The 26713-nt window shown below is 49.3% G+C and overlaps 1 protein-coding gene across 1 annotated transcript; it reads right to left on the reverse strand.

Moving 5' to 3' along the window:
* Window positions 1-298: 298 nt before the first annotated feature.
* On the reverse strand, window positions 299-25815 carry kcnk3a (potassium channel, subfamily K, member 3a). The gene is made up of 2 exons (XM_056294790.1): window positions 25477-25815; window positions 299-1500 (listed from the first exon to the last, which is right to left on the reverse strand). Exons 1-2 carry the CDS (start codon window positions 25757-25759, stop codon window positions 581-583), a joined length of 1203 nt encoding a protein of 400 aa, XP_056150765.1. The 5' UTR covers window positions 25760-25815; the 3' UTR covers window positions 299-580.
* Between the last annotated feature and the right edge of the window lie 898 nt (window positions 25816-26713).

A 26713-nucleotide genomic window follows, 5' to 3' on the forward strand; every position in this document is an offset into this window, starting at 1 on the left:
ACAAAATTCTTATTTTCAGGCAATCGTTATGCACAGTCCACACCCTCTCTTGTCCTTACAGATGTCTCACACTATGTAAAATGTCCTTTTATTATATGAACAAATTCAGTATCACGCTCATGAGAAAAGGATCAGTGAATGTTAAAATGATTAATTCCAACATTATGGGGACAGAGTTGCAGAATCTTGGCCCAAAAGAGCCACACATGTTTTTTATTCCCTGCCTTTTTAACAGTAATAGACTCAGACTTTGAGACACATACTACATCTTAAGCAAATGGTATTATTTGACCAAAGACATAATTAGCTACCTTAGTCCTAAATGGTTTGTGCTTACAAGCAAATGGAAGTTAACTGCATGGCAAAAAGAGTCCGAAGGCTAACGGTGGAGTGCACCACATAGAGGCAGGCACCCTGGCTAAACAGTACCAGAAAGAGTACCAGCGGGAGAACTACGTCTTTCTAGGACTGGAGTTAAGCTCCCTTCAAACTGGCGAATCCAGTACCACAGTAGTACAGTCTTTCCCACATTGTAGACATGAGTTGTGATTTGGTGTAAAACAGTAAGTCCTCCCAGCCTCTAGATGGAGCTGCGTCGTTTAGCAAGTCCTCTGTAGGTGTTGATACTGTGCAGGCCGGTGGACACCGAGCTGATGCCTGAATGGTGCTGTAGACTGCACACACAGCCATTGGAGTGGAGTGGGTTGGAAAAGGCCTCCCCCTGTTCCATGTAGGCGTCCGAGGTGGAGAGGTCCCGTGGGATGATCATGGGTATGGAGTACTGCAGTTTCTCCCTACTCTTGTACCACAGGCAGGAGCACATGGACTGGAAGTGCAACACCTCTGCATAAACGTTACGTAGGCCCCGGCTCGCCGGCCCTCCGCCACTGCTTCCCATCCCGCCTCCTCCACCACATCCGGAAGGCGTGGAGGAGGAAGATGGCGGGTCTGTGGCACAGCGGTGGTGGCCGCCTGCCTGACCATTCCGCGCCAGGAGAGCCCGTTGCTCGGCGTCCCTCTTCTCGTCCTCGGCGTTCATTGTCATGAAGCGCAGTACCACCAGGTTGAGGAAGGCCCCGATCACAGTCAGGCCCATCAGGATGTAGATGAAACTAAATGCAACGTACTCGGGCTTCTTCTGCAATGCCTCATCCTTCTGCAGCGCCACGTAGTCCCCGAAGCCAATGGTGGTGAGTGTAATGAAGCAGTAGTAGTAGGCATGGAAGAAGCTCCAGCCCTCAAAGTGGGAGAAGGCCAGGGCGCCCACGCACAGCGTGCTCATGCAGGATATGAAGCCGATGGTCACCATGTTGACCATGGAGACCTCGGTGTGCCGCATGCCCAGACACTTCTTCAGCCGGTGGAGCAGATACCTGACAAAAGTGTTGATTCGCTCGCCCAGGCTCTGGAACATGACCAGAGTGAGGGGGATACCCAGGAGGGCGTAGAGCATGCAGAACACCTTCCCTCCATCTGTGCTAGGGGCTGCGTGGCCATACCCTAAGGGAGAGAGCGAGATAGAGAGACACAGGGTTAGTGGGGCAGAACTAATTAAATCTACAGTGCTGAGAGCTAATGTCTGAGAAATAAGTGGTTGGAGGCTGGGAAGATACAGTACATAAAAACTGGCAAAGAACAGAAAGGATGATTTGTATTCTCAGAGCAGCACTTATGATCATTTCAAAGACAGCCCTCATCGCACAGAGGCAGGATGCAAATGGAGATGTGAATGCAGAGTGATTCGGTGGGAATGGCCAAGTATTGACGTGGCGTACAGGAGAGGGATCTTGAATAATTCACCGACAGCTGGTCTCTGTGAAGTGGCTGGAGCCATTTGATCCTTGCTGGTCTTTTATTTTGTCTTTCTTTCTGAATAAAACAACACCAGAGGGTAGATTGCTGCAAACACGTACCCGTGCTTATTCTGTTAATGCAGGGAAATCATTATTTTCATGAATGAGTTTTCCCTGTAGTGTTTTCAATCTTTGTGTGACACAAGACACTGCAGCATAATGAAAAAAACAGGAGGGTGGTTTAGTCAGGGTTCTCCGGGGCCTCGTGAGCAGTGATATGGCCCAAATAATGTCTGGACGCACACCACAAAAGCAGACTGAAATAAACAGCAGGAGTCTGCGGCATGGGCAGTATCATAGCATTTCAAAGGTCAATGTTTAAAGTTTATATTCGCTTGCTGACCTTGAATACTGCTATGAGACAAATGAAAATCGACACTGGTCTAAACAGTTACTGAGAGAACCACTCTGAAGTTTACTAGAAAATGTTTGCCGCAGAATTCGGATGTGTTCCACTAACGCTAGATATGATCTGACTCATTCTGTCCTTCAGTTTCCCCGTGATTCATTCAACAAGTATTGACATTGGCAGGCATGACACAGCTCATAAACCTCACAAGAGATGTGACGTTTGCTAGCTTCAGGTAAAGGGCCGACCATAAAACCTATGATGTGATCTCCTAAACCCCCCCCGCCCCCCCCCCCCCCGGTGCTCAACATTTGACGTGGCACCCTCCCACAATATCATCATCAATGAGCAAAATGTTCCTCATGTGTGGACCTGCTGGGTGCCACAGCCAAAAGGTGAGTCCTTGATAAGAAGCGAATAGGAAAGGTTGTCCAATAGTCTGAATGTAATTACTCTGGGCCTTGATTTAATTCCTTGGGCCTTCGATTTTATTGCCACATTGGCCTGTGCTGCTAAGCCATCTGTCTGCTTTGTGCCAAATTTGCTTTGCCAGTTGTGCTGCCATTCTAAGTGATACAGTATGTCTCTTTTAAAAGAAAAAAGTGCCATGTGGTAAGAGAACCTTGCTGGTGGTAAAAGTACGTTATTTTTGGCTCCTTGGGGGCCTTGCTCATTTTTATTGACATCCCCGCAAAGAGTTTATCATCGCCTTTTTCACAAGACTGGCCGTTGAGAGTTTTTCTCCGATGAGCATCTTTCCACTGAGCTCAGCTCATTGTACTAAGCGGATTAGTAATCCAACACTTTCAACTCAACTTGTCCGAAACTGAGCTGCTCTTCATCCCTTCCAAAGCTGACACACTCAGGGATATATTGATGAGACTCGGTACTTCGATAATCATGCCCTTCAGATCTTCAAGGAACCTTGGGGTGACGATCGACATCCGGCTCCCTTTTTCTGAACACTTTATGGCCGTTTCCTGTTCCTGCCGCTTTGTTCAGTAAAACATCTGCAAGATCAGACCGTCCATATCAGAACATACCGCACAGCTGCATGTCAGAAAAGACATGCATAGGGCGTCCGGGTAGTGTAGCGGTCTATTCCATTGCCTACCAACATGGGGATCGCCGGTTCGAATCCCTGTGCTATCTCCAGCTTGGTTGGGCATTCCTACAGACACAATTGGCCGTGTCTGCGGGTGAGGAGCCGGATATGGATGTGTGTCGTGGTCGCTGCACTAGTGCCTCCTCTGGTCGGTCGGGGCGCCTGTTCAGGGGGGAGAGGGAACTGGGGGGAATAGCGTGATCCTCCCAGGCACTACATCCCCCTGGTGAAACCCCTCTCTGTCAGGCGAAAAGAAGCAGCTGGCAACTCCACATGTATCGGAGGAGGCATGTGGTAGTCTGCAGCCCTCCCTGGATCGGCAGATGGGGTGGAGCAGCAACCGGGAGAGCTCGGAAGAGTGGGGTAATTGGCCAGATACAATTGGGGAGAAAAGGGGGGGGGGATAAAAACAAAAACAAACAAACAAAGACATGCATGTTAGGGTCAGTACTCCTGTCTGTGCCCTTGACCGAGGCATGGCAAGACGAACTGGAGTTGGTCCCCGGGTGCTGCACGGCAGCTGCCCACTGCTCCTAGCTACACAGCTAGGATGGATTAAATGAAGAGCGTAATTTCCCTACGGGGATCAATAAAGTATCTTCAAAAAAAAAATCCGATCTGCTGGTCTGGGTCCTAGTGTTCTCTTGGTTAGACTATTGCAATTTACTTCTTGCTAGTCTCTCAGCTCATGCAAAAAAAATCCAGAACAATGCTGTATGCACCAAGATGCACATATCTTGTACTATTACTTAATATACTTATGTTCTTACACATATGCTGGCTCCTACAGTCTTGCCACACAAAGTTCAAAACATTGCTGTGTACTTTCTGGACAGTTCAAACACACATTACCATATACGCTCCCTCTCTGTTCTGTCTTTGTAAGGCTGCTGTCTATGCCTACCTTAATCCATAGATCATGACTGTGATACTTATTTGTGGTATCATCCAGCTATTAGTATATGAATCTCCTATTGCTTGCATCACTATTTGTGAGCTACACGTTGCACACTAATTGCACTTGACATGACATGCACTCTTGGTTATATCATTATGATTCAGTACGCTATGACCCTAGTAGGTTGGTTAATTGTCGCTTTGGATAAAAGTGTCATGCAGATGAAGTGTAAATGTAATTAATTTCAACAGCTTCAACTAACTAATTGATGACCTTAGCATCTCCGGAATGTGTTCGGTTCTCACAGCATTGGGCAATCACTCCCCTTTCCCGCTTATTATCAAATGTCAGACTACTTGGGCTGCAGCTACTGCTAATGCTGCCGCGAAAATGCTAATCTCTGCAATGTTCGTCCTCAGCCTCTGTCTCGATCTTTCAGCTCGTGTTTGTGAAGGTCAGTGTGCTCTACAGCTCAGACCTGAAAACGGATGTAAACTAGAGAATAAACTAGAGAACAAGAGACGTTAAAACTCTTACAGCTAAACCCGGCTGGGTCGTCTAGAGTCAAAATAGCATATTTTGTAAAGATGTTTTAGGGTTCTTTTGTTTAAAGCGTAAGACTCCTCAGATATTTGTGTTCCCTAATTTCACATTCCAACAACAGTAACCACACCCTCTCCACCTGCAGGTGGGCACCCCTGAAATTTGACTGGAGGCAATAAAGCAGAGAGACATTAGAGCGGATAGATTTAATATGAGCGTCGCAGTGTACCCTGTTCAACAGCTCAGGTGATCGCCTTGGTTTAAAATTATACCAGTAGTAGCCCAACGGCAACTCTCCTGCGAGGTAGCTCAGCAGGTCGGTCCTGGGTAGGTAGGTAGGTAGGTAGGTAGGTAGGTAGGTAGGTAGGTAGGTAGGTAGGTAGAGAATACTTTGCTGACCCCCGTGAAAAGACTTTTGCCCTTGTTCTGAATAAGACGCTGTGTTCAGGTGAGCACCGGGGCTGTGTGAGCTGCAGGGCTTTCAGTAGCTGTCAGGACCGCGGAGCCACTCAGCGAGACACAGGGATGACCGAAATGACAGCGGTGCCTGTCAACAAAAGACGAAGGAGCTGGAGGCGACAGGGCCTGTAGTCCCCTTGTGTGAGAGTGAAGAGGTCAGGAACGACAAGCTCGTCATCTCCCCCTCCCCGCTACCATGCTTCCAATGATGACAAACTCATCATGCGGCAGGACGTCTGAGCGGCGCTCACCACAGCACAAGGAGGGTGGTGGTGGTGGGGGGGCGTTGGAGCCGCACAGGGCGGTGGATCACACTGTTGAGACGGATTACACTCATTGCCACTGGCAGAGTTAAAAGTGCTGCCTCACCTTTCTGGGAGGTGAAAACAAGCGGAGTGACCAGCAGCAATGTGTCAGTTGAGATGTTGAAGCTCTCCTTCTTTCTCCTTGGACTGGCTGTCGGAGACTAAAGTGTCGACGGCATTAACACAAATCACTATCCTTGTAAAAACGATGACATCGTTATTGGGGAAAGGTTTCAAGCTGGCATCGAAAGACGGGGACATCGGGACACCCGGGTAGCGTAGTGGTCTATTCTGTTGCGTACCAACACGGGGATCGCCGGTTCGATTCCCCGTGTTACCTCCGGCTTGGGTTGGGTGTCCCTACAGGCCGTGTCTGTTGGTGGGAAGCCGGATGTGGGTATGTGTCCTGGTCACTGCACTAGCACCTCCTCTGGTCGGTCAGGGCGTCTGTTCAGGGGGGAGGGGGAACTGGGAGGGAATAGCGTGATCCTCCCATGTGCTACATCCCCCTGGTGAAACTCCTCACTGTCAGGTGAAAAGAAGTGGCTGGCGACTCCACATGTATCGGAGGAGACGTGGTAGTCTGCAGCCCTCTCCGGATCGGCAGAGGAGGTGTGGCAGCTCGGAAGAGTGGGGTAAATGGTCAAGTGTACTTGGGGAGAAAAGCCAACAAAAAAAAGAAGAAGAAGAAGAAAGAAAGAAAGGGACACTGTGGAAATTCACAGTCCCACAAGTTTCCTGGTGAAACAAAACTTTCCTCCGAACCGTACAATCAGATTGTATAAGATGGGTCCATTTATAAAAAAGGACTTCCGTTTTTTTTTTGTTTTTTTTTTCGCAAACTGAGCCTGATCTGACTGATAATGTAGCCTCCATAATTAGCATTTGAAAGAAAATATGAAAATTGCGTAATACTTGAAATGTGATAAGAGCCAGACGCATTAGACAAAAGTAACAGGCGAAGTAAAGGTCAACAGCACACAGGTGCAGCCTGCAACACGCTCTCATTCTGCGCTCCCTGCTGCCTCTCATTACCCAATTATAATTTACAGCAAAACATTTCGGCTAATGGCCCGTAGCAGTAGGCTGGTTCTGATGTGAGTACTGGAAAACAAACAATTCAACAAAGCAAACAAATAATTGCTTTCAATATCCTTGCCATTCCAAAAGGCTTACAGCATTTTGTAATTCAATGTTGAACTGCGAGTCCTCAAATAAGGCCCATAACACCTTGTTACACAATCACGCTCTCCAAATCATTTCACAATTTCTAACCCCCCCCCTCCCGCTCCCCCCCTCCCAACTTCATTTCAGCAGGCGAGCGCTGAGCTTTATTCAGTGCTGTGCCTTATTAACTTTCCCTGAGTTTTTCTCAATTAAATTTCCGATGTTGTTGAACACTACTCAACGGCATCAATGCAAACAGTGTTATTGGTATTGAGAGACTTTTCACCTTTCGGTCCCGTGGCCACTGGTCCAAGTCTGATGACAAGTGCTTATTGTGCCATCCCTCCCCGTCCCGTGTCCGTCTCCAAAGCATCGGGAGATGCATCTAAACGGGTTCATTATGCTGAATAATTAGGTAGAGATAAAACAAGCCTTTGGAAATACATCAAAGAATGGCATAATGTGCCTGTTAGGGCTCCAGTTTTCTGTCACTCTATTAAATTTTCATTGATTACGAGGCACAATTTGTTCTCGCCGACGAGACGAGGAGCACAACCCATTTATCAACTCCGGGACAACACGTCACATGATGGTGCTGTAGTCACAAACGGGCGATGAATCCATCAGAGGTTAATTTAGTGGGAATTTGTAAAAAGCATACGTGGCACCCGAGAGAAACTCAAGGCCGCAGTCACGTGGCCACAACACACCGCCAAGAGAAAACGGACGTCTTTATAGCAGGGCAGTGTTGACGAGAACTGAACAAACCGCTATTCCACAGGGTGAGGACACCGTAGGATTATAAAACGCGTGTTATGAAACATGCCGTGTTACACGCCCATCACCAAGGCCTCTCTAGAGAGGCACCAGAGGTGACGGCGTCCGCGGCACAAGAGACCCTGGCAGGGTGGAGGGTCGGCGATGCTCGGCCGGATGCTGCACTCGTCTATCGTGGCTGGAGAAAAGGGGGTGGTTACCGTCACGTGTCCAGTACACGGTGGTGGTGGGGATGAGTCTGAGCTGACATCAGAGTTGAGAAAGGCACTGGGCTCACATAAATAGACTTTTCCTTTGGTTACAGCTTACTCAGATCAGGGTAATTCTTTTTATTTGTTAACATTACTCAAACGAATGTAAGAAATGATCAAAGGCAAATCAACTTTTTGGGCGTTTTCCAAAATGGATTTAGTATGGCGTTATTGAATTGGCGCCCATCAGTCCATGGTCTATGTGAAGTCTTTTTTTTTTCTTCTTTTTTTAAAATCATAGCATCTTGTTGCTACTTTAAAAAGAAAAAGCTGGGTTACTGGGTGGCATGGTGGTCTATTCCATTGCCTACCAACACGGGGATTGCCGGTTCGAATCCCCGTGTTACCTCCGGCTTGGTTGGGCGTCCCTACAGGCACAATTGGCCGTATCTGCAGGTGGGAAGCCGGATGTGGTTATGTAAAGTTAAGTCAAGTCAATTTTATTTGTATAGCCCAATATCACAAATTACAAATTTGCCTCAAGGGGCTTTACAACAACACAAAATCCTGCACTTAGACCCTCGCATTGGATAAGGAACAACTCCCTAAAAAAAAAAAGGAAAAAAATGTGTTACTGCACTATGAATTGTTGTTTCCACGTGTCTTGGTCGCTGCACTAGCGCCTCCTCTGGTCGGTTGGGTTGCCTGTTCGGGGGGGGGAGGGGGAACTGGGGGGAATAGCGTGCTCGTCCCACGTGCTATATCCCCCTGGTGAAACTCCTCACTGTCAGGTGAAAAGAAGCGGCTGGCGACTACATGTGGTAGTCTGCAGCCCTCCCCGGATCGGCAGAGGGGGTGGAGCAGCGACCGGGACGGCTCGGAAGAGTTGGGTAATTGGCCGGGTAATGACTGGGGAGAAAAGTGGGGGGGGGGGGGGGGTCAAAAAAGAAAGCTGCACTAGTATGTATCAATTGAATAGCATAGTTTCACTGTAAATTAGTTTTCATCACTCATGGAAAGTTAATAAGGCTAAAGACTTTCAGGTTCTGTGAACGGAGAAGCTGTAAAATGATTTATTTCCACCATTGCTAGCTAGCTAGCTAGCTATCTGTAGCTAACAGCTGTCACTTTCCAGCTCTGCCAAGAGAACATTACTGGCGGTACGAAAGACCTGTAATGTTAAAACGAAAACGGCTATCTGCCGTGTTGGAAGGCATGCTGAAAGGCAACATTTGGAATGATAATATTCAACCATATATGGCTAGCCTAGTTTTCAGCTTACAGGAGGGCTTACAAGGAAGCCACTACAGCCATTTGTATTTGACGTCACTCTTATCTGCTCTTACACCATCTTTGAATATAAAACAGGGACGGGAACGTTCAGTAATGCTGCACAAATAAACACTGTCCGCTCCGTTAGTTATGTACAGCTTGCCTCCCTCTCAGCGGAGCATTTTCTCCAACACAGTTGTCCATCTCCAGCTGGGGCTGAGAAACGCTATCAAGCAAGCCACCCGAAGCTGCGAGTCTTGGCTACTTCAGATCCTCGAGCCATTCCATGGATCACACCCAGACATGTTAAAAGCTGACCGTCGCATTTCCCACGCCCAGGATCCCGTTTCCATCTGAAGCGCGAACCCGACGGACCTCCGTCAGTTTTTGGTCATGGACACCTCAAACTCCAGATGACCCCGTGGTTGTTTATGCAGGCATTCAAACAAGGTTTCGGCCCTCCCACCTCCATCCATTTGACTGTCGAGTTTTCTGACCCACAAGGCCTCACTCGCAGGCAGCTGCCCCGAGCCGCTTACATTCTTGGAATACATCGCTTGGAATAACATATCGACACAAGGGGTCAATGAGTGCAATCAGGAATTGAGAGAAGGAAACGTGGTGCATTCATACATTTTTCCGGGAAACTACGAAGCTTTTTCTGGTGGGAAGGAAGGCGTTTGGGAGGAAGGATACCTGCTGTTTTCATTTTTTTTTAATATATATATCATCGCTGCAGGCGCTGTAAAGCCACAAATGGAGTCAGGGCACTGACATTAGTATTCAATCCCAAGTTTTGTTTTTGTTTTTTGCTTTTTCATGGTTTTCAATCTCTTTTTAACTCTTATGACGAAAATGATTAGTTTTGCTCGATCCATCAATAATGAACTAATATCAACAGGCCGTTAAATTGCCGCGGCAAAAACACCATTGCAAAGCCCTTATCAGATGCACGCAGGGATGTGCTGAAGTGGAAATGGATCTATTTCACAGTTCTGATGGCCCTAAAACGATGCTATTGCTGGCTATGGTAACTTTTACCTACTTGGCACATCTCCAGTGTCACCAGAATCTAAAATAGCAGGAATCAATCACTTAGCAACGTTAACCAGCACAAATACAAACAGCCTGTGAGGTTGGCCCATTAGCCTTGTGCCGTGCAAGTACCTGGATCACACATGAGACCAAGCTCTGATGTGGGGCCGGCCTGTGATCCACGGCCATGCTAGTCCAGAAAAAAAGATAGATAAAAGAGAGGATTTAGCAAGAGAGAGAGAGAGAGAGAGAGAGAGAGAGAGAGAGAGAGAGAGAGAGAGAGAGAGAGAGAGAGAGAGAGAGAGAGAGAGAGAGAGAGAGAGAGAGAGAGAGAGAGGAGAGAGAGAGAGAGAGACGGGGACACATTTGTCAAATGCAAACTAATGTAATGCCAGAGGAGACAGCACATTGGCAAACCGTCTGTCTGGGTCCAGTTTAACTCGGTTACCCCTCTGTGGGCTCCAAATCGGGCCTGGGAGCATGTGCTTTCATCCAGCTCACAGCTGAGGCCCCGGCCCAATGACATCACAGGCTCACAGACCAAATCAACCAAGGGTTAGATCGGGGGGGCGAGGGGGGGGAGGAGACGGATAGACACACATAGAGAGGGGGAGATAGACGGAGAGAAGGGGAGAGAGAGAGAGAAATGGGGACAGACAGACGGGGGGGAGAGAGAGGGAGAGGGAGAGAGAGGGGCGGGGGGAGAGGGAGAGAGAGAGAGTCATGACTTGGCTGGCAGACACCCCCACGTCCACCCACCCACTTTCTTTCTCTCTCTCTCTCTCCCTCCCTCCCTCCCTCCCTCCCTCCCTCCCTCTCTCACACACACGCACACACACCTTTGATCGGCATGGGACGCATAGACACTAAAACACACGTGCTGTCGTGACTCGCACCGCTTTGACCACAAATGACTGAATTTACCCTGCCTGGGGTAGTAATACATCGACACGGAGTCCTTTTATCACCCCCCCCCCCAACACACACACACACACACACACACACACAGTACATGTAAACCAGAGTCACCTGGCAGCTCTGCACGCACCCTTTACTAAAACCAACTCAACATGATTTCATTAGGGGACGGTCTGAGCGGGCCTGGCCGGGCCTGATGTGCTGGTTTCCCTGCAGCGAGAAAAGAACAAAAAAAAAAAAAAAGTATGAACAGGGTCTATTTCCAAACTTACTCCTTAGGTTCCTTTTTAGGGGATTTGAGAGGAAACCTTGGCAGGACGCAGTTTTCCATGAGGTCAGCAAGCGAGGCATTCCAAACAGAGTGTGAGATCCCTGGGAGGATTAGCTAATTAAATAAATCACGTGATTTATGTACCTGATACGCAGTAGATAGGGGCGCGTTTTGAGCCGATACACGGCTATACGAGGGAAAGATGGAGGGATAGGAGGGGAGGAAACCAACCAGACGTAACGAACATTCTCTTCCCCTCGAACCGGAACACCAAGGAGTCGCGTAAAGATTCAAACACTCGCTCCGGTGGGTGGGGAGTCGTACATTTGCATTCGTTGCTTATGTACGAGCTCCAAGTTAAGAGGTTTTGAGGGAGGGGCGTCCGGGTAGCGTAGCGGTCTATTCCGTTGCCTACCGACACGGGGATCGCCGGTTCGAATCCCCGTGTTACCTCCGGCGTGGTCGGGCGTCCCTAATAAAGACACAACTGGCCGTGTCTGCGGGGTGGGAAACCGAATGTGGGTGTGTGTCCCGGTCGCTGCACTAGCGCCTCCTCTGGTCGGTCGGGGCGCCTGTTGGGGAGGGGGAACTGGCGTGATCCTCCCACGCGCTACGTCCCCCCGGTGAAACTCCTCACTGTCAGGTGAAAGAAAGCGGCTGGCGACTCCACGTGTATGGGAGGAGGCATGTGGTAGTCTGCAGCCCTCCCCGGATCGGCAGAGGGGGGTGGAGCAACGACCGGGACGGCTCGGAAGAGTGGGGTAATTGGCCAAGTGCAATTGGGGAGGGGGGGAAAAAAAGTCAGAGAAAGAAAAAGAGGAACTAAGTGGGAGTGATCATCATGTGTGACCTCTCAATGCAAAGACCCCCCAGCACCACCCCCACCATTTCATTTCCGTTTTATTCACAAAAAAATTATATATATATATATATATATATAGATATAGGGGAAAACAACTTTTAATACATAGTTATTCCACAGTACAAGCTTGTTTCGTGCGTCACACACTCATCAGCTGCTAATATATATATATATATATATACATATATATACATATATATATATATGTATGTATATATACGTATATATATATAATGAAATGGGAGACGTATTAAATCACTCCTTTCTGCTGAAGAGCTGGAGAAAGTAAGTGCGTCCGCCTCCCGTTGTCAACAGAGTAAATGCAATAAATCAAAACAAGTATGCAGACAGAAACCACAGATATGTAGTGACTAAAGGGCTGTGTTCCCGTACACAACTGCCCCGGCCCCCCGCCCGCTGCACCGGCGCAGGGGCAGAGCATGAATCAGCAGACTGCTGCATGCTGCCGTTGACTTAAATGGAGAAAAACCGGGTCGCGGCGCCGGGGACTCCGGATTCTTTGCGTCGCCGAAGTAGAGACGCACGGCGGCTCCCCTGACGAAGCCGCCGAGGGGGAGCTCCGCCGAAGACGTCCCTCTTGTCCTTGCCAAAGTGAGTGTCCTGACAGAGCCGAGACACATGTGTGCAACTTAAAAGGACACGGGAGGTGGCGCACGTCGCTGACACACATGGGGCCTGGCGGGCTTGTACGGAAAGGCCACATGTATGAAAGCGCCACGGCGCACTGCCGTGACACGGGGAGCGGACGGGGGCCCTGCCGCAGATTGCCACGGTCATTTTACGCCGGCCTCATTATTTTTTGTCCCGGCTAATTTGTGCCGCAGCAGATTAATGTTTTATTATTCTGCTGCTCGTCTTGCTAGCTCCCCTTTGCACCACCGACTCCTGTTTCCAGCCCCGGCTCGCGCATCACCCCCCCTTTTTTTTAAAAGTCCAGCTCGTCTTGCAGTCGGCCTTCTTCTCTTACGATGTCTCGGTGTCCCTCTAAGAAGAAAAAGAAGAAGAAGAAGAAGAAGAAGAAGAAAGAAAAGATCCGTTTCTTCACGAAACGGCACCGCGACGTGCCGCCTGATTCTCCTGTGCAGCCGCCGCTCTGGCACGGCCGCCGCTGGCGAGGGGCTTTCAGGGGAGCAGATGCTGCCCTAAACTGACATCTGCTCACCGAGGACTGGCACCGACCGAGGGGCGAGACAGTAGTCTGGCAGATACACACGGATCACTTTACACAGATGCGCACAAAAGAAAAAAAAAAAACAAAAGAAAAAAAAAAATCCATGAAAAGCAACAGGCAGCAACCCTGAATTAGCTGTAAACACACGGAGCCCCGCTCCGCATCACCTGACTGACGCTTTGGCACTTCGGATGGAAAGAGGGCCTGCTAACACTCCCTCCCTTCGCACACACACACACACACACACACACACACACACACACACACACACACACACACACACACACACACCTAGCTAGACCCTGGCTTCGGCGCCAACCTGTCTGGACCACCAGGTCCAAAGCACCAGGACAGCTCCGGTAAGCGTCGGATGAGTTGCCAATCACAAATCACAGCCGCCCCCTCCCGCCCCCCCCCCCCCCCCAACAATCATTTACACGAAGACAATGTTTGCACGCTTTGCGGCATCGTTCACTCTCTCGGCGGCGTCCGGCGCCTGCCCGTGTGGCGCTCCGAGGACACTAAAATAAATATTTGCTTTACGGTTTCGGCTCCTATTAGACACAGCGCTCTACACCTTAGTGTGTGTACTGTGTTGTGCGTTTGGCAACCGCGCCGTCCTGGAAGCACAGACACCCGTCAGCCCAGCGTCTGAGCTCCCCGACTGGGCCGGGCGCCATGTTGTTAAGCTATCAAATGTCCCGCCACGTGGGGCGTATGTCTATCGAAGGCCTCTGCCGTAAGGACCGGCGGCTTCAGATGCAATTAAACCGGGTAATGGATCTTAGCAAGGTGTTACGTGAACCTTAGACGTCGGCCATTGTTTCTCGCTCCAGCTCTCTTATACTGTACAGGCTCTTTGTGTGTGTCTTTATCTCCTCTGGTATTGCTTTTAAGCTCCGCTGCGACTAAGCACAAACGATAAAACCGATAGCGCAATGCCCGTGTAACAGCAAGAGGTAAGCCTCCTCAAAAATCTATTTCATTTCAATCTCAATTAGTCTTCATTAGCCATACCGTGCCCCCCCCCCATTTTTTGTTGGTTTGTTTTTAATAAAACACCCAGCAGGATATTGGATAGGGGTACCCCGTTTTCTCTCGGTGGCGCGATGTCGAAACGTCCAAGGAAGCAGGAAAACCACGTGGCTTCTTGGAAGTCTTCCTATCGATGGAGTCCGCTTCTTCCCAAACATGACGGACGAGGCTTTGCCTCCTTTTGTTTCAGGTTTGTCATGCTCTCCCATCGCAGAAGGCCCTTTTATGCTTAGGGCCCCCCCGGGCACATGCCCAGGTTGCCCATATGGTAGATCCGGCATAGCAAGGCGCTAAAACCAGGGGTCTGCCCCTTGGTTCCTCCTGTTCTCCGACTCCTAGCGGTACAGTACATTCGTCTGTGCATGGATGAAAACCCCTATATGTAAAAAAGTGCCACGAATTTTTGCGAAATCTGACCATATGTGTGTGTGTGTGTGTGTGTGTGTGTGAGTCTCCTTCTCACCTTGGTGAGGTAGCCTCTGCCCCAGGCTGCCCATATGGCAACGGTGGACGGGAACAGAGTGGATGGACACAGTTCTCTCCTAATCTGCATCCCTGTCCTGGCTCAAACCCTTCACGTCGTCGTTTTAACCTACTTATAAAGTCAGACTTACTGCATCGCCTTCATTCACACTTTCTCTCATCTAACTTGTGCCGAATGTTATCTAAACGGCAGGTGGTAAAGTCTTCACCGGTGACCCGGTGGCGGCGCCGTGGTGTAGTGGTTAGCGCGGTCGCCTCACAGCAAGAAGGTCCTGGGTTCGAGCCCCGGGGTAGTCCAACCTTGGGGGTCGTCCCGGGTCGTCCTCTGTGTGGAGCTTGCATGGTCTCCCCGTGTCTGTGTGGGTTTCCTGCGGGTGCTCTGGTTTCCTCCCACAGTCCAAAGACATGTAGGTCAGGTGAACCGGCCGTACTGAATTGTCCCTAGACCTGTGGAACGTATGAAATACATATGAAGTGCGTGCTTGTGTGTGTGTGTGTGTGGGGGGGGGGGGGCTGTGATGGGCTGGCGGGCCCTGTGATGGGCTGGCGCCTGGTGGCCTGTCCAGGGTGTCTCCCTGCCTGCCGCCCAACGACTGCTGGGATAGGCTCCGGCGTCCCCGTGACCCTGAGAGCAGGATAAGCGGTTTGGAGGATGGATGGATGGATGGATGGTGACCTGGTAGATTGGACTAAATGGACCTGTATGTTTTGTATTGTGCTTTCTGTGATTGGCTTAACTTTCCTGGCATTGGGGCGTCCGGGTAGCATAGCAGTCTATTCCGTTGCCTACCAACACAGTGATCGCCGGTTCGAATCCCCATGTCACTGCCGGCTTGGTTGGGCGTCCCTGCGGACTCAATTGGCCGTGTTTGCGGGTGGGAAGCCGGATGTGGGGGTGTGTCCTGGTCACTGCACTAGCGCCTCCTCTGGGCAGTCAGGGCGCCTGCTCGGGGGAGGGAGAACTGGGGGGGGGGGGGGGGGAATAGCGTGATCCTGCCACGTGCTGATGTTTCCACATGTATTGGAAGAGGCATGTGGTAGTCTGCAGAGGGGGTGGAGCAGCGACCTGGACAGGTCGTAAGAGTGGAGTAATTGGCCAGGTACAATTGGAAAAAAAAAAAAGGGGGGGGGGGGATAAAAAACAACCAAACTTTGCTGGCATTTCTTGCCAAGGCCTACTGTATTTGGCAAACCAAACCAGTCTGGCACCGAGGTAGGCTGCAGCAATCACAGTAAGTGTTTTGCAAAAGCCATTTGACCCGGGTTACGTACCCTACCTACGGTGCTATTAATACCTGAGAGGGCATTCTTTACTGTGATTATGGAGGCGGTAGTGCAGCCCGTCTCATCCTGATGTCATCACTCCAGTCTGCACAGCCGCAGACAACGCTTCTGTCTGATATCTGAAATTCTCCACTAAAAAAAAAGAAAAAGAAAGAAGGAATAAAGCAGACTGTTGTTTCAGCGCCGGGTCGTCTCAGATATGGATATTGGAAGTGCACTCCTAAGCTCCTGCCCCTGTCTCTGGCCTCGGGGGTAAACACTGCTCACCTATCTCTGTTATTGTTATTACCATTAGGCCCCAGTGTATGACAGTCCACTTCATCCAGGTTGGCTTGCAGAGAGATTAAGCAGATGTTGAACACAAATTGGAAAAAAAAAATATATATATATAAATATATATATATATATAAATATATAAATATATATATATATATATATATATATATATATTCCCCTCGCAGGCGGCGGGGCACGAGTCAGGCAACCTGCAATCTTGGCTCCGTCGGACCGAATCATTTCAACGCTCGCAGCCAGTTAAGAGTAACACAAAATCAACACAACACGCCAGTTACTCAACCTGATGTCCAACAACGCCCACCCCACCCACCCACCCACACACACACACACACACACACACACACACACACACACACACACACACACACCTCTCCAGGCTCGGGAGGGGCCGGAGCTGTCAGGGGCTGGCGAGCTGGTCGGGGATGATGATTGCACATCGCCATGAAAAGAAAAAAAAAGCCATGGAAGCTATCAATTATTTTGCGAAGCATAACTACACAACACTAGCTTCTCACCGCTCACTTTAGCGGCTTATCGCACACTGCCGTACCGCAAGGTAGGGCGTGCAAAAATGAGTTTACGAAACGAAGGGAGGGAGGGAGGGAGGGAGGGAGGCGACGCTGCCCCGACCGGTATTACTATTTAATGAAACATTAGTAAAGCAGAGAGGGTTGCAGACGCAGAGGTCTTCACCCCCCCCCCCACCTTTTTTTTTCTGCAGGCGGAAGACAGACAGCTCATTTCTGAAGCTACATGTCGTAGCCACGGGAGCTAGCGGAGATGTGGGAGGGCCGGGGCTCTGCGGCACAGCTGTGACACCGAGCGTTCCCCGGGGACAGTTCTCAGATGGGGATCTGGTATCATATGACTTAGCTGTATGTGCCCCCTTTTATTTATTTATTTTTTGCAGAAGAGGTTGGTTGTTATTTTGGTCCGGGGGTCTACGCAAGGATTTGTGTTTTATTCCCAGTGTGGGCTTAACCTCAAGTAGCACAGCCCCACGAGCTCTTCTGGGATGGATGCTGTGTTAGTGATGTTCTCATCCTGAGCATTTGAAACGTGTTTTTTTTTTTTTGCGTGTCAGGGCAAAAAAGGCAAAAAAATGTGTGTGTGTGTCTGTGTGTGTCTGTATGTGTGTGCGTGCGTGCGTGTGTGCGTGCGTGCGTGCGCTGACTTCATTGAATTTACTCCGATATTGATTCTCTGTTGTCAGTTTAACTGTAAATGCTCCACCGAGCTCTTAGAGGAGGCAGGGGCGTTGCACTGTGGGATTATCCGACGTCACACTGTTGTGGAAAAGGCACACATACACACACACACACACACACACACACACACACACACACACACACACACACACACACACACACACACACACTTCTGACTCTGGAGGTCTGGCCGCAGGTTGCATGTGAGCGGAGGGGACGGAGAGAACGAGGACGACATGTAAACACAGATAGTCTGACGTCTGCCAAGTACATTTTCCATTCAAAGCAGCTCTCGCAAAAAAACCATAACAAAGCTTTTGCACGTGATTTGGTGGGTGGGGGGGTTAGCGGTGAATAGGGGAGCCTTCTAAAAATCCTCACCTTCGCCTTTAAAGTCTCACCACGTGATGTGCTTCATAACAGAGTCACAAAGCCCCATCCTCATCGCGGAGTTCCCGGAATCACATCCCTCCGTACAAGTTCCCAATACCTTTCCTTTTCAGGTCACGAGAGGAGAAAGTCCATCCAGTGAACTCACCTCATCCAGGAGACAGAACCGTGACCATCTCACAACCAGCCAGCCCTCCGTCAGACAGACCAGTGGAGGTTCACATCAGCCTTTCTTTACTCTGTCCACCGGTCACTGGGCACTGATGTGCTCTGTACTGTACTCTCTATGCGCCACAGGTACACAACACGAAGAAAGAAGTGGAGACTGGCATAGACGGAGAATTTTTTACTCGCTTCCGGTGTGGGAAGGTGGCGGCGCGAACGCACATTTGCGGCGGCCTCACCCAGTACCGTCCATGCAGTCTTTGTCCACGTCTGCGTCTAAGTTTGTGTCTTCATTTGATTGCTGGGAGAGCTGGGTCTGCTGCGTCCTGTGGGCCCAGGGACCACGGCCCTGCCCAGAGCTTTGCCCGAAGAAGAAACACCGAGGGCGGTCTGACAGGACGCGGAAGCGGGGCAGGCTAAGCTAACTGCTAGCCCATGCAGACCAGCAGTTCGGATAACACCAAGGGTGGTCTGGCGGCGGCCTCGCCTGGCGTTGGCTGTGTTTTTTGTGTCGTCGTGTGGAGTGCGGGGAGGTGTGTCGAAGGTGTCTGGCTGGGAGAGCTGGCGTTGGATCGGCTGAGGGGGCTTGGTCTGCTGCGTCCTGTGGGCCCAAGGACCACGGCCCTGCCTGGAGCTGCGCCCGAAGAGGAAACACCGAGGGCGGTCAGACAGGACACGGAAGTGAGGCAGGCTAAGCTAACTGCTAGCCCATGCAGTTCCGACAGTCATCCTGGTTGGCGTTAATTTTTTTTACCGGACAGTGATTTTTTATTTTTTTTTGTTGCTTAGTTTGGATATGTGTTTAGTTTGGATATATGTGTTGTAGCTTTTGGATATGTGTTTTTGTCTTTGTGTTGCACTGCTATAGGCTAGGGGAAATGACAAAGTGTTCCTGATTCCCAATTCCTGATATAACTTCATGCACGTTCTATGATTTATCGCACAAATGTCATGAGCCAAAAAGGAAGTCAAAACCATCCCTGCAAGGTTTTATTGTCCATGATCATAAATACAGTAACTAAGAAGTGTTCATATTTATAGCTCCTCGTTTAAACTGAATAAAGACACCGTTTATTGCACGCAGCTGTAGGTGTGGTTTGGATCCGTGGACATGTGGTGTCTTGTTTCTGATGGGCTGGGACACAATTCAGTTAATCTCAAATTTCCAGAGGAAAGGATTAGGACATTCATCAAACAGCTCTACCTGTCCAGCGCTCACTAAAAGCTTTGGGTCGAGGACAGGCGCATAATTCAATATTCCGGGCCATGAGATTACACTGATGACGTTCTTTTTATTCAAAGACGGGGAGAGAGGAAAAAAAGAGCCGACAAGAGACTTTTCATATCTGGTGAAGTTAACCAGGCCGAGCGGGAAAATGTGACTCAACTGGCCGGAGTACAGTACATATCTTACACTGTAAGTATCACGCTGTGCCTATTTATATACACTCTGGAATAGACTCAAACCGAACCTATAAAAGAGATCTGGAAAGCCTACGACCCCCGTACTATTTTATTTGGTTTAAATCCAATCTGATCCCGCCGGATTATGAAGTCTAATAAATACAAAGTCATGTTTTGTTTAATGAGTCGGGCAAGAGCTCAATTTTCCATTGAAGAAGCGGTGCATTAAGCAGACGTAAGCTAGGTAAACATTCCCCCGGCCATGTGAACTGAGATGGACCAGGAATGAGAGTCACTTCTGTCAACATTCTCACACACATCGGGCCCTTTCTCTGCCAGCCGTGGCTGCGGCGGCGTAGTGTTTCCCTGCCCGTAGCCCTGCACAGCCGCGGGCGGGCGGGCGGGCGGGGGTAGAGGATGGCTGTAACACAACCCCAGATGAGGGTTGGATTCCCGCCGGGGCCACGGACACTAAAAGTGTTCGCATTGACGGTACTAGACTGATAAAAGCATCCACCCAGCGCCGCACTTTATGAGCCGCGGCCCTTAAAAGGTGGCACACCATTATCCGCTAAGGCCGATGTAGCCGGGTAAGGTGTCTGTGGAAACTGTGGAGGCTGCGTCCTCTCAGTCAGATTAAACAACAATAAATCTGTGCGAGGATCCCTTTTCACTTCTAAGGTCATCGAAAATGAAAGAAGCAACGCACACAAACAGCAGATTTGCACTTTTGCCTCAACAAAGCCCCATAGGCTTACTGAGGCCTACTCATCAGAAAATTCAGAAAGCGCGTGGCCTTCCAACAATCAAACAATGAAAACAACCACAGAATACTAAAGAGATGTCTCATAGATTGGCAGTTTGAGAAGATACTGATAGTGCTAGCTAGCACCGACAATAGAGATGCCGAGTATTGCACAGCAAACGACACACAAAATCTTAGTTCATAAAAGTGTGAACGTTTGGGTGATAATTCTACGAGGTCATGGTTATTTATCAAACGGCATATTAGAAATTAAAAAAAGAAAATGCACGGGCGCCAATGAGAAGATTAGTGTTCTCTAATTCCTTCCTGAAAGGATAACGTTGCATGCGGCATGATGTCACTTCTCATCTGGGTTTGTCTCCATGACAAGCGAGGAGGGCAAAGCCTCGCTGTGCAGAGCGCCACACCGGGGTTACGCAAGGTCATCTGTTGTGTTTTCAGCTCCTTTTATGTAAGAAGAGCCGGGAAAAGGCCACAGTTGCTCTACTCTCAACACTCGTCACCAAGCCTAACCCTCCAAAAAACTGCCCGGACGTAATGCCGAGCCAGCTCTTCACCAGCGACGGGGTCAACTGGAGTTCAGGTCACAGGAAGCACGTAATACAGACTCTCTGCAACCGTTATCCATACAGTATTCTCCTTCTTCTGTCGCAATATTTCATACATGTTCGTTTTCCCCCCTAAAACTATGACCACGGATGAGTAGACTCACTAGCCCGTTGGCTAACGGGTCAGACCCTTTAGTCGACTGGTTAACGTAGTCGCGAGGAACACGGGTTCGGTGCCGCCCGCCCCCTGAATTCTCCCGCTACAATACCGATGAAAAGGAAGTCAAATTTACCTCGGACCGAACAGTGAGCGATCACCTTCGGGGAGGAAGAGCCCCATTTGAAGTTCCGGGGAGTTAACGGTTGTAGCTGTTAGCTTAGCATGTTAACCACATTAGCAATGAATGCACACAGATAAAACAAAGCTAGATTTAGAATCTGTACTTCTATATATAAAAAAAAATCTTGATGAGGATAAAATTAGTTCATGAATATGTGATAATTGTGTTTTTTGTGTGCCTATGAGCCGTATGCTGCCGCTGATCAAGTAAAGTGCTGTGTATGATTTCAGTCCCTTGTCTGCTGACAGATATGAGGCGAGACCAACTAACACAACTACCCTCCACGTTGAAAGTTGACGCTAAAGGGGTACCCAGAGCGCTGCAAAGTGACGAAGAGGGGTCCCGACCAAGCGTCCTCCATACGTGACGGGGGTGAGACTGTGTTGACAGAGCGCATACAAACCAGCTTTACAACACTTCATGCTAGTATGTCAACATGTTTGCTGAGGGGATGAGTCAAATTTCCAGATTATACATCATTATTGCTTCTCTCTCCCCCACTCTGTCTTGTTATCATCTTTATTTTTTCAACGCCCACAGCATTCACACTCGGAGATGATGGAGTACTCATCTCTGGGGGGGAGAAAGCATCTTGAGTTACGAGACGGTTTGCAGCCATGTGGAAAACTTGGGCTGGTCAGCTGCACTCCGCCAGGCTGCTTTCAGTGCTCGCCTCTTAAGCTGACGTGAATAATAATGATAATGAAAGTTACTAATGTGAGTAACTATCATTAATATTTCAAGCTGTTACTGGTTCTTGTGGTTCCAGTGGAAATGGATATATGCACGCTTTGTTAGCCGAATGCATTTTTAACTCCGGGGAGCAAAATTTAGATATAGTAAATGGACTGCATATATATATATATATATATATATATATATATATATATATATATATATATATATATATATATATATACTATATATAGCTTTTCTAGTCTACCGACCACTCAAAGCACTCTACAATGTATTCACCCATTCACATACGCATTCACACACTGATGGCGGAGGCTGCCCTGCAAGGCGCCAACCTGCTCATCAGGAGCAGTTAGGGGTTCAGCGTCTTGCCCATGGGCACTTCGACACGCTCTCCGGAGGAGCCGGGGATCGAACAAGCGACCTTGCGATTATTCCGTGACCCTCTCTACCTCCTGCGATCATTTTATCCACTGGCGGTGAAAGTTTAGAAGCTTTTCAATTATCTTCAGCCAGGGCGGACTCGCTGAAGGTGCGAGCCTTTACGGCCATAGTCTGATTCCATGTCATGCAGTTACACACACCTCCATACCTGATGTAGCCGCCCACTACACCAACAGATGATCCACTGCTTGTCAATTAAGCCGAGCAACTATGGCGTAAGACTCTTGCTCAAGGGCATCTCAACGTTTGCTGAGGGATTGAAAGAGCATCACCTATGCACCCCCCCCAACTCTAATTTTCCTTGGCAGTCTAAGGATTAAAACCCCATCTGCATTTCACTCAATAGCCCCCTTCTCCTCAAGCAACCGAAGCTGCTCATGACCCATTCAAACTGCATCTCTTCGCTCCATTTGTATTCACTTCCTCTCCCCTTCACAGATTACAGATTCATAGACTTTTCAAGATGACTAGGTAACTGCAGCATCACACCGGCAAAAGCTCTTCTTTCAACATATCGAGTCGGCGTTGACCGAATGATCGACAAGGCCCACAGCCAAAATGAGCTATCAAAGCCACGTTGCTCATGGGATGAGCTGAATACAAACGGGTCTCTCGAAAAGGTCTGGTCCGTGGCTCCACGAGGGCCGCCAGGAAGACAAACAAGCACGGCGACGTTTGTGACGCAAAATGCGGAAGGCTGTGTTGTGTTTTCCCGAATCGCTAATTACGGTAATGGCTTTTGGAGATCGCGCATTAGACGAAAGGTCAGAGAAGCCCCGAATCAACACGTTTCTGCTTCTTTTCCTCCACGGTGGTTCCTCTCTCCCTAAAAAGAGGGCAGTAGAAAATTAGAATAAGAGGCCGTTTCTTTCTCTGCCAAGCAGTTAAATGGGCGTAAGCAGATCGGGGCATGGAGTTTCTGCACGGCAAGGTCAGCTGTCCATGAAGAACAATAGAACTAAAACCGGCCTTATTATTCCCGTTTTTGGCAATCATCAATTTCACACACCACCTGACAGAAGCTGATTGTCTTGGGTGAATTGTCTGTGTTCCTCAACACAATTCGTATGAGCCTAAGCCCCAGAACAATCAGTGTTGATGCGTCATCTACTGACTTGATAATGACAAACCTCGGGCCCCGTGGCCCCCCTGGAACTGACAGAAGAAAAAAAAAAAAAAAAGGTTTTCCATATCCAGATCAAAAACATTTTGAGAGCCCGTTTATTTTTCCATTGTGCTGGTCTTTGTATTTGTTAATCGTTCCAAGTGGCTGGTTAGTGGTGTTAATGGAAGCCCCCCCCCAACACACACACACACACATACACATACACACACTAGTGTATGCAGAGTAAGCGTCGCTTTCCGAATCCCTTCCCCCTCTTGTGTCTATAGGTCGTCTTAGGGGTGCAGGGTTTGCTCCAGACCGTGCCATGTGCAAGCTGTTTTCGGTGCAAGGGTGCCGTCAGTAATGCAGATCAGTGACGTATCGGTGGCTTTCTCCAAACTGCTGTAAACAGAAGTCTGTTCAGATTGATCTTTTTGCAGCGCTAACCAAAAAAAAAAAAAGGGGGGGGGGGAATTGCTTGTTTATGACAGATGGAGATGTGAAGATAATTTCCTGCCCGTCATCGCCTGATTCGGTTGGAACGAAATTCCATTTGTGGAGTTCTTCGGATTGCTTTTTGCATTTCGCTGCAATCTCATCATGTTTTTAATTAAAAGGAAGATAAACTGAGAGCTGGTTTTAAACGGAGAGACCCTGGTCCCCCCACCCTCACCCTCCATCTCAAACGCCGAGTTGTGTCAGTGCACCGAGGGCTCTGCGGGGGGAGGGGGGGTCGTGGTGGCTCTGTGTGGGGTGTCGGCGAGATGAACTTGGACTCAAGTTCTGGTTTCATCACATCACAACTGCAAAGAATCCGGTCTGACACGATGTATTAGAATAACGCTTATACGTGTTGGGGCCTTTGCCGATGGCGGAGAATTTACTTCTGCCCTAGCTTTAATCGCCGAGAGCTGAGTGAGCTAATGCACACCGCAAATCACTACGCTTAAGATGAAACCTCAACCAGAACTTTGGTTGGGATTTGGCTGGAAGGACGAGACCTACATAACATTTCTTGCAAGTGAATGCAGGTGTATAGGCGCACCTCTGGCTCAGCATGTGGACTGCAGCGGGCCATGCTACTAAACAGAGCGTTAGCGGTGTGTAGCAGGAGGCCAACGGAACAGCGAGGGTCTGATGTTGTCATCAATACTTAATGGCAGAGTGAAAAGCCAATCACTGTGTAGCAACAGCAGCTCGGGGGCTCACAATTACAGTGATGTGGTGGTCAGAGACACCCGGGTTGGGTTAGCCTGCAATTAGTGGTCCGCATATGATAGGGTTACAAGCCAGGTCACCGCTGACAGCTGCCACGGACACTAAACACAGCCGGGTGGCTCAAGAAGATGAGGGCTATTAGGGTGGATGTATACAGCTAGCTGAGAGAAATGTGCCAAAGGTAAAGGGAAGGACATGTAGTCTAAACATGCCAATTAGAAATAATGTTTATTATAAGGGTGAACATTGTGCTTGATATAATCTGCCTGGCACCCACTATATATATATATATATATATATATATATATGTGTGTGTGTGTATGTATAGTCACACTGTTAAATGACATGTAAAGGTAAATACAACACATCACTTTTGTTCTTTTTGTTATTTCCTGAAATCCAAAATTCAAGTACGTAGCTGCAGTCGTGGCTATGTAGGGCACAAGATGAAACAGCCACAGTGAAGCTGCAAGTAAATCGCCGTAAACAAGTGGATTTTTAAGGCCGCGCATGCAAAAAAAAAAAAAAGAAAGTGTTGAGATGTCAGGGTGAAGGTTTTTGGAGATACGGGTGCAGGATAATCAGCAAAACAGTGAACAGATGTCTGGCACACATCTCGAGTTTCCTGAAGCGTCGTCATTATTAATAGCATTTACAAAAACTGGACGAGGCGTGGGTGATGAGAGATGCTCGCTAAATGGACTTTGCCCCCCCCCCCAGAGGTTTTACTCTGGGTGGGGGTGGGGGGTGGGGGGTCGTTAAAGGGGGATAATTACTTCGACACTTCGGTTTCTACTGGTACATAAAGCACCCAGCCCCCCCCCCCAAGTGTGACCAGACCTGTGGAGCCCATAGCGGCGGCGGCGGCGGCGGGTGCACGCGGGGTTCGCCTTACCGATGGTTGTGATCACAGTGATGGCGAAGTAAAACGAGCCGGCGAATTTCCACTGCACGCCGGCTTTGTGGGGCTTCAGCTGCAGCACCACTCTCTCAAGTTCGTCGAAGTTTTCCTTGGACAAGTTGTACGTTTCCATGAGCTCGGCCCTCTTTTTGTCCAGTTTCGTCCGCTGCGTCGTCTCCTTCTGCGACTCCAGCGCGTCGAAGATAGCGGCGCCCACGATCAGGTAGGTGAAGGTGCAGATGATGAGGGTCAGGGTCCGCACGTTCTGCCGCTTCATGGTCGCGCTGACTGGGGGCTCTCCGAAAGTTTTGACGTGGATCTGGAGGATGGGGAGCTGGGCTGGTTCATGGCTGAGCTGGCTCCGCCGACAGAGTGAGTGAGTGAGTGAGAGCGCGCGAGAGAGAGAGAGAGAGAGAGAGAGAGAGGGAGGGAGGGAGGGAGAGAGAGAGCGCTGCGCCGACGGCCGTCCGATCACTTTATTTGCCAAGGCGCGCGTTTTCTGTTGGAGCTGTTCATTCAGCACCGCACCCCTCCCACCGACATGATCGGTATCCCCCTCCCCCTTCTGTGCTCTCTCTCTCTCTCTCTCTCTCTCTCTCTCTCTCTCTCTCTCTCTCTCTCTCTCTCTCTCTCTCTCTCTCTCTCTCTCTGTCTCTCTATCTGTGCGTGTGTGTCTGTCTCCCTTTCTCCTCTCCGTTTCTGTCTCTCTCTCTCAACATCTCTCGCTCTCTCTCTCTCTCTCTCTGTGCGCGTGTGTTTGGGTGTCTGTGTGCACGCGCACGCGCGCGCGTGTCGCTCTCTATCTCCCTTTCGCTCTCTATCTGTCTCTCCATCTATCGCTCTCCCTCTCTCCCTTTCTATCTGTGTGTGCGTGGGTACGTTTGTGTGTGTGTGTGCGTGAGTGTCTGTTTCCCTTTCTCTCTATCCGTCTCTCTCCATCTATTTCGCACTCTTATCTCTCCTTTTCTATCTGTCTCTCTCCATCCATCTTGCACTCTCTCCTTCTCTATCTCTCTCTCTCTCTCTCTCTCTCTCTCACACACACACACACACACACACACACACACACACACACACACACACCATTACACAATCCGTCCCCGTTGATTTAGCCGTCACCGTTTGAAATGCTCTAAATATGATTTCCGTGGCAGCATTGACGATGAGGTTCGAAGGCATCGCAAGGAGAATAACCGGTGATCGTACCCATTTACCAAAAATAATAATCCCG

This window comes from Lampris incognitus, chromosome 15, assembly GCF_029633865.1.
Source record: "Lampris incognitus isolate fLamInc1 chromosome 15, fLamInc1.hap2, whole genome shotgun sequence".
NCBI classification, from domain to species: domain Eukaryota; kingdom Metazoa; phylum Chordata; class Actinopteri; order Lampriformes; family Lampridae; genus Lampris; species Lampris incognitus.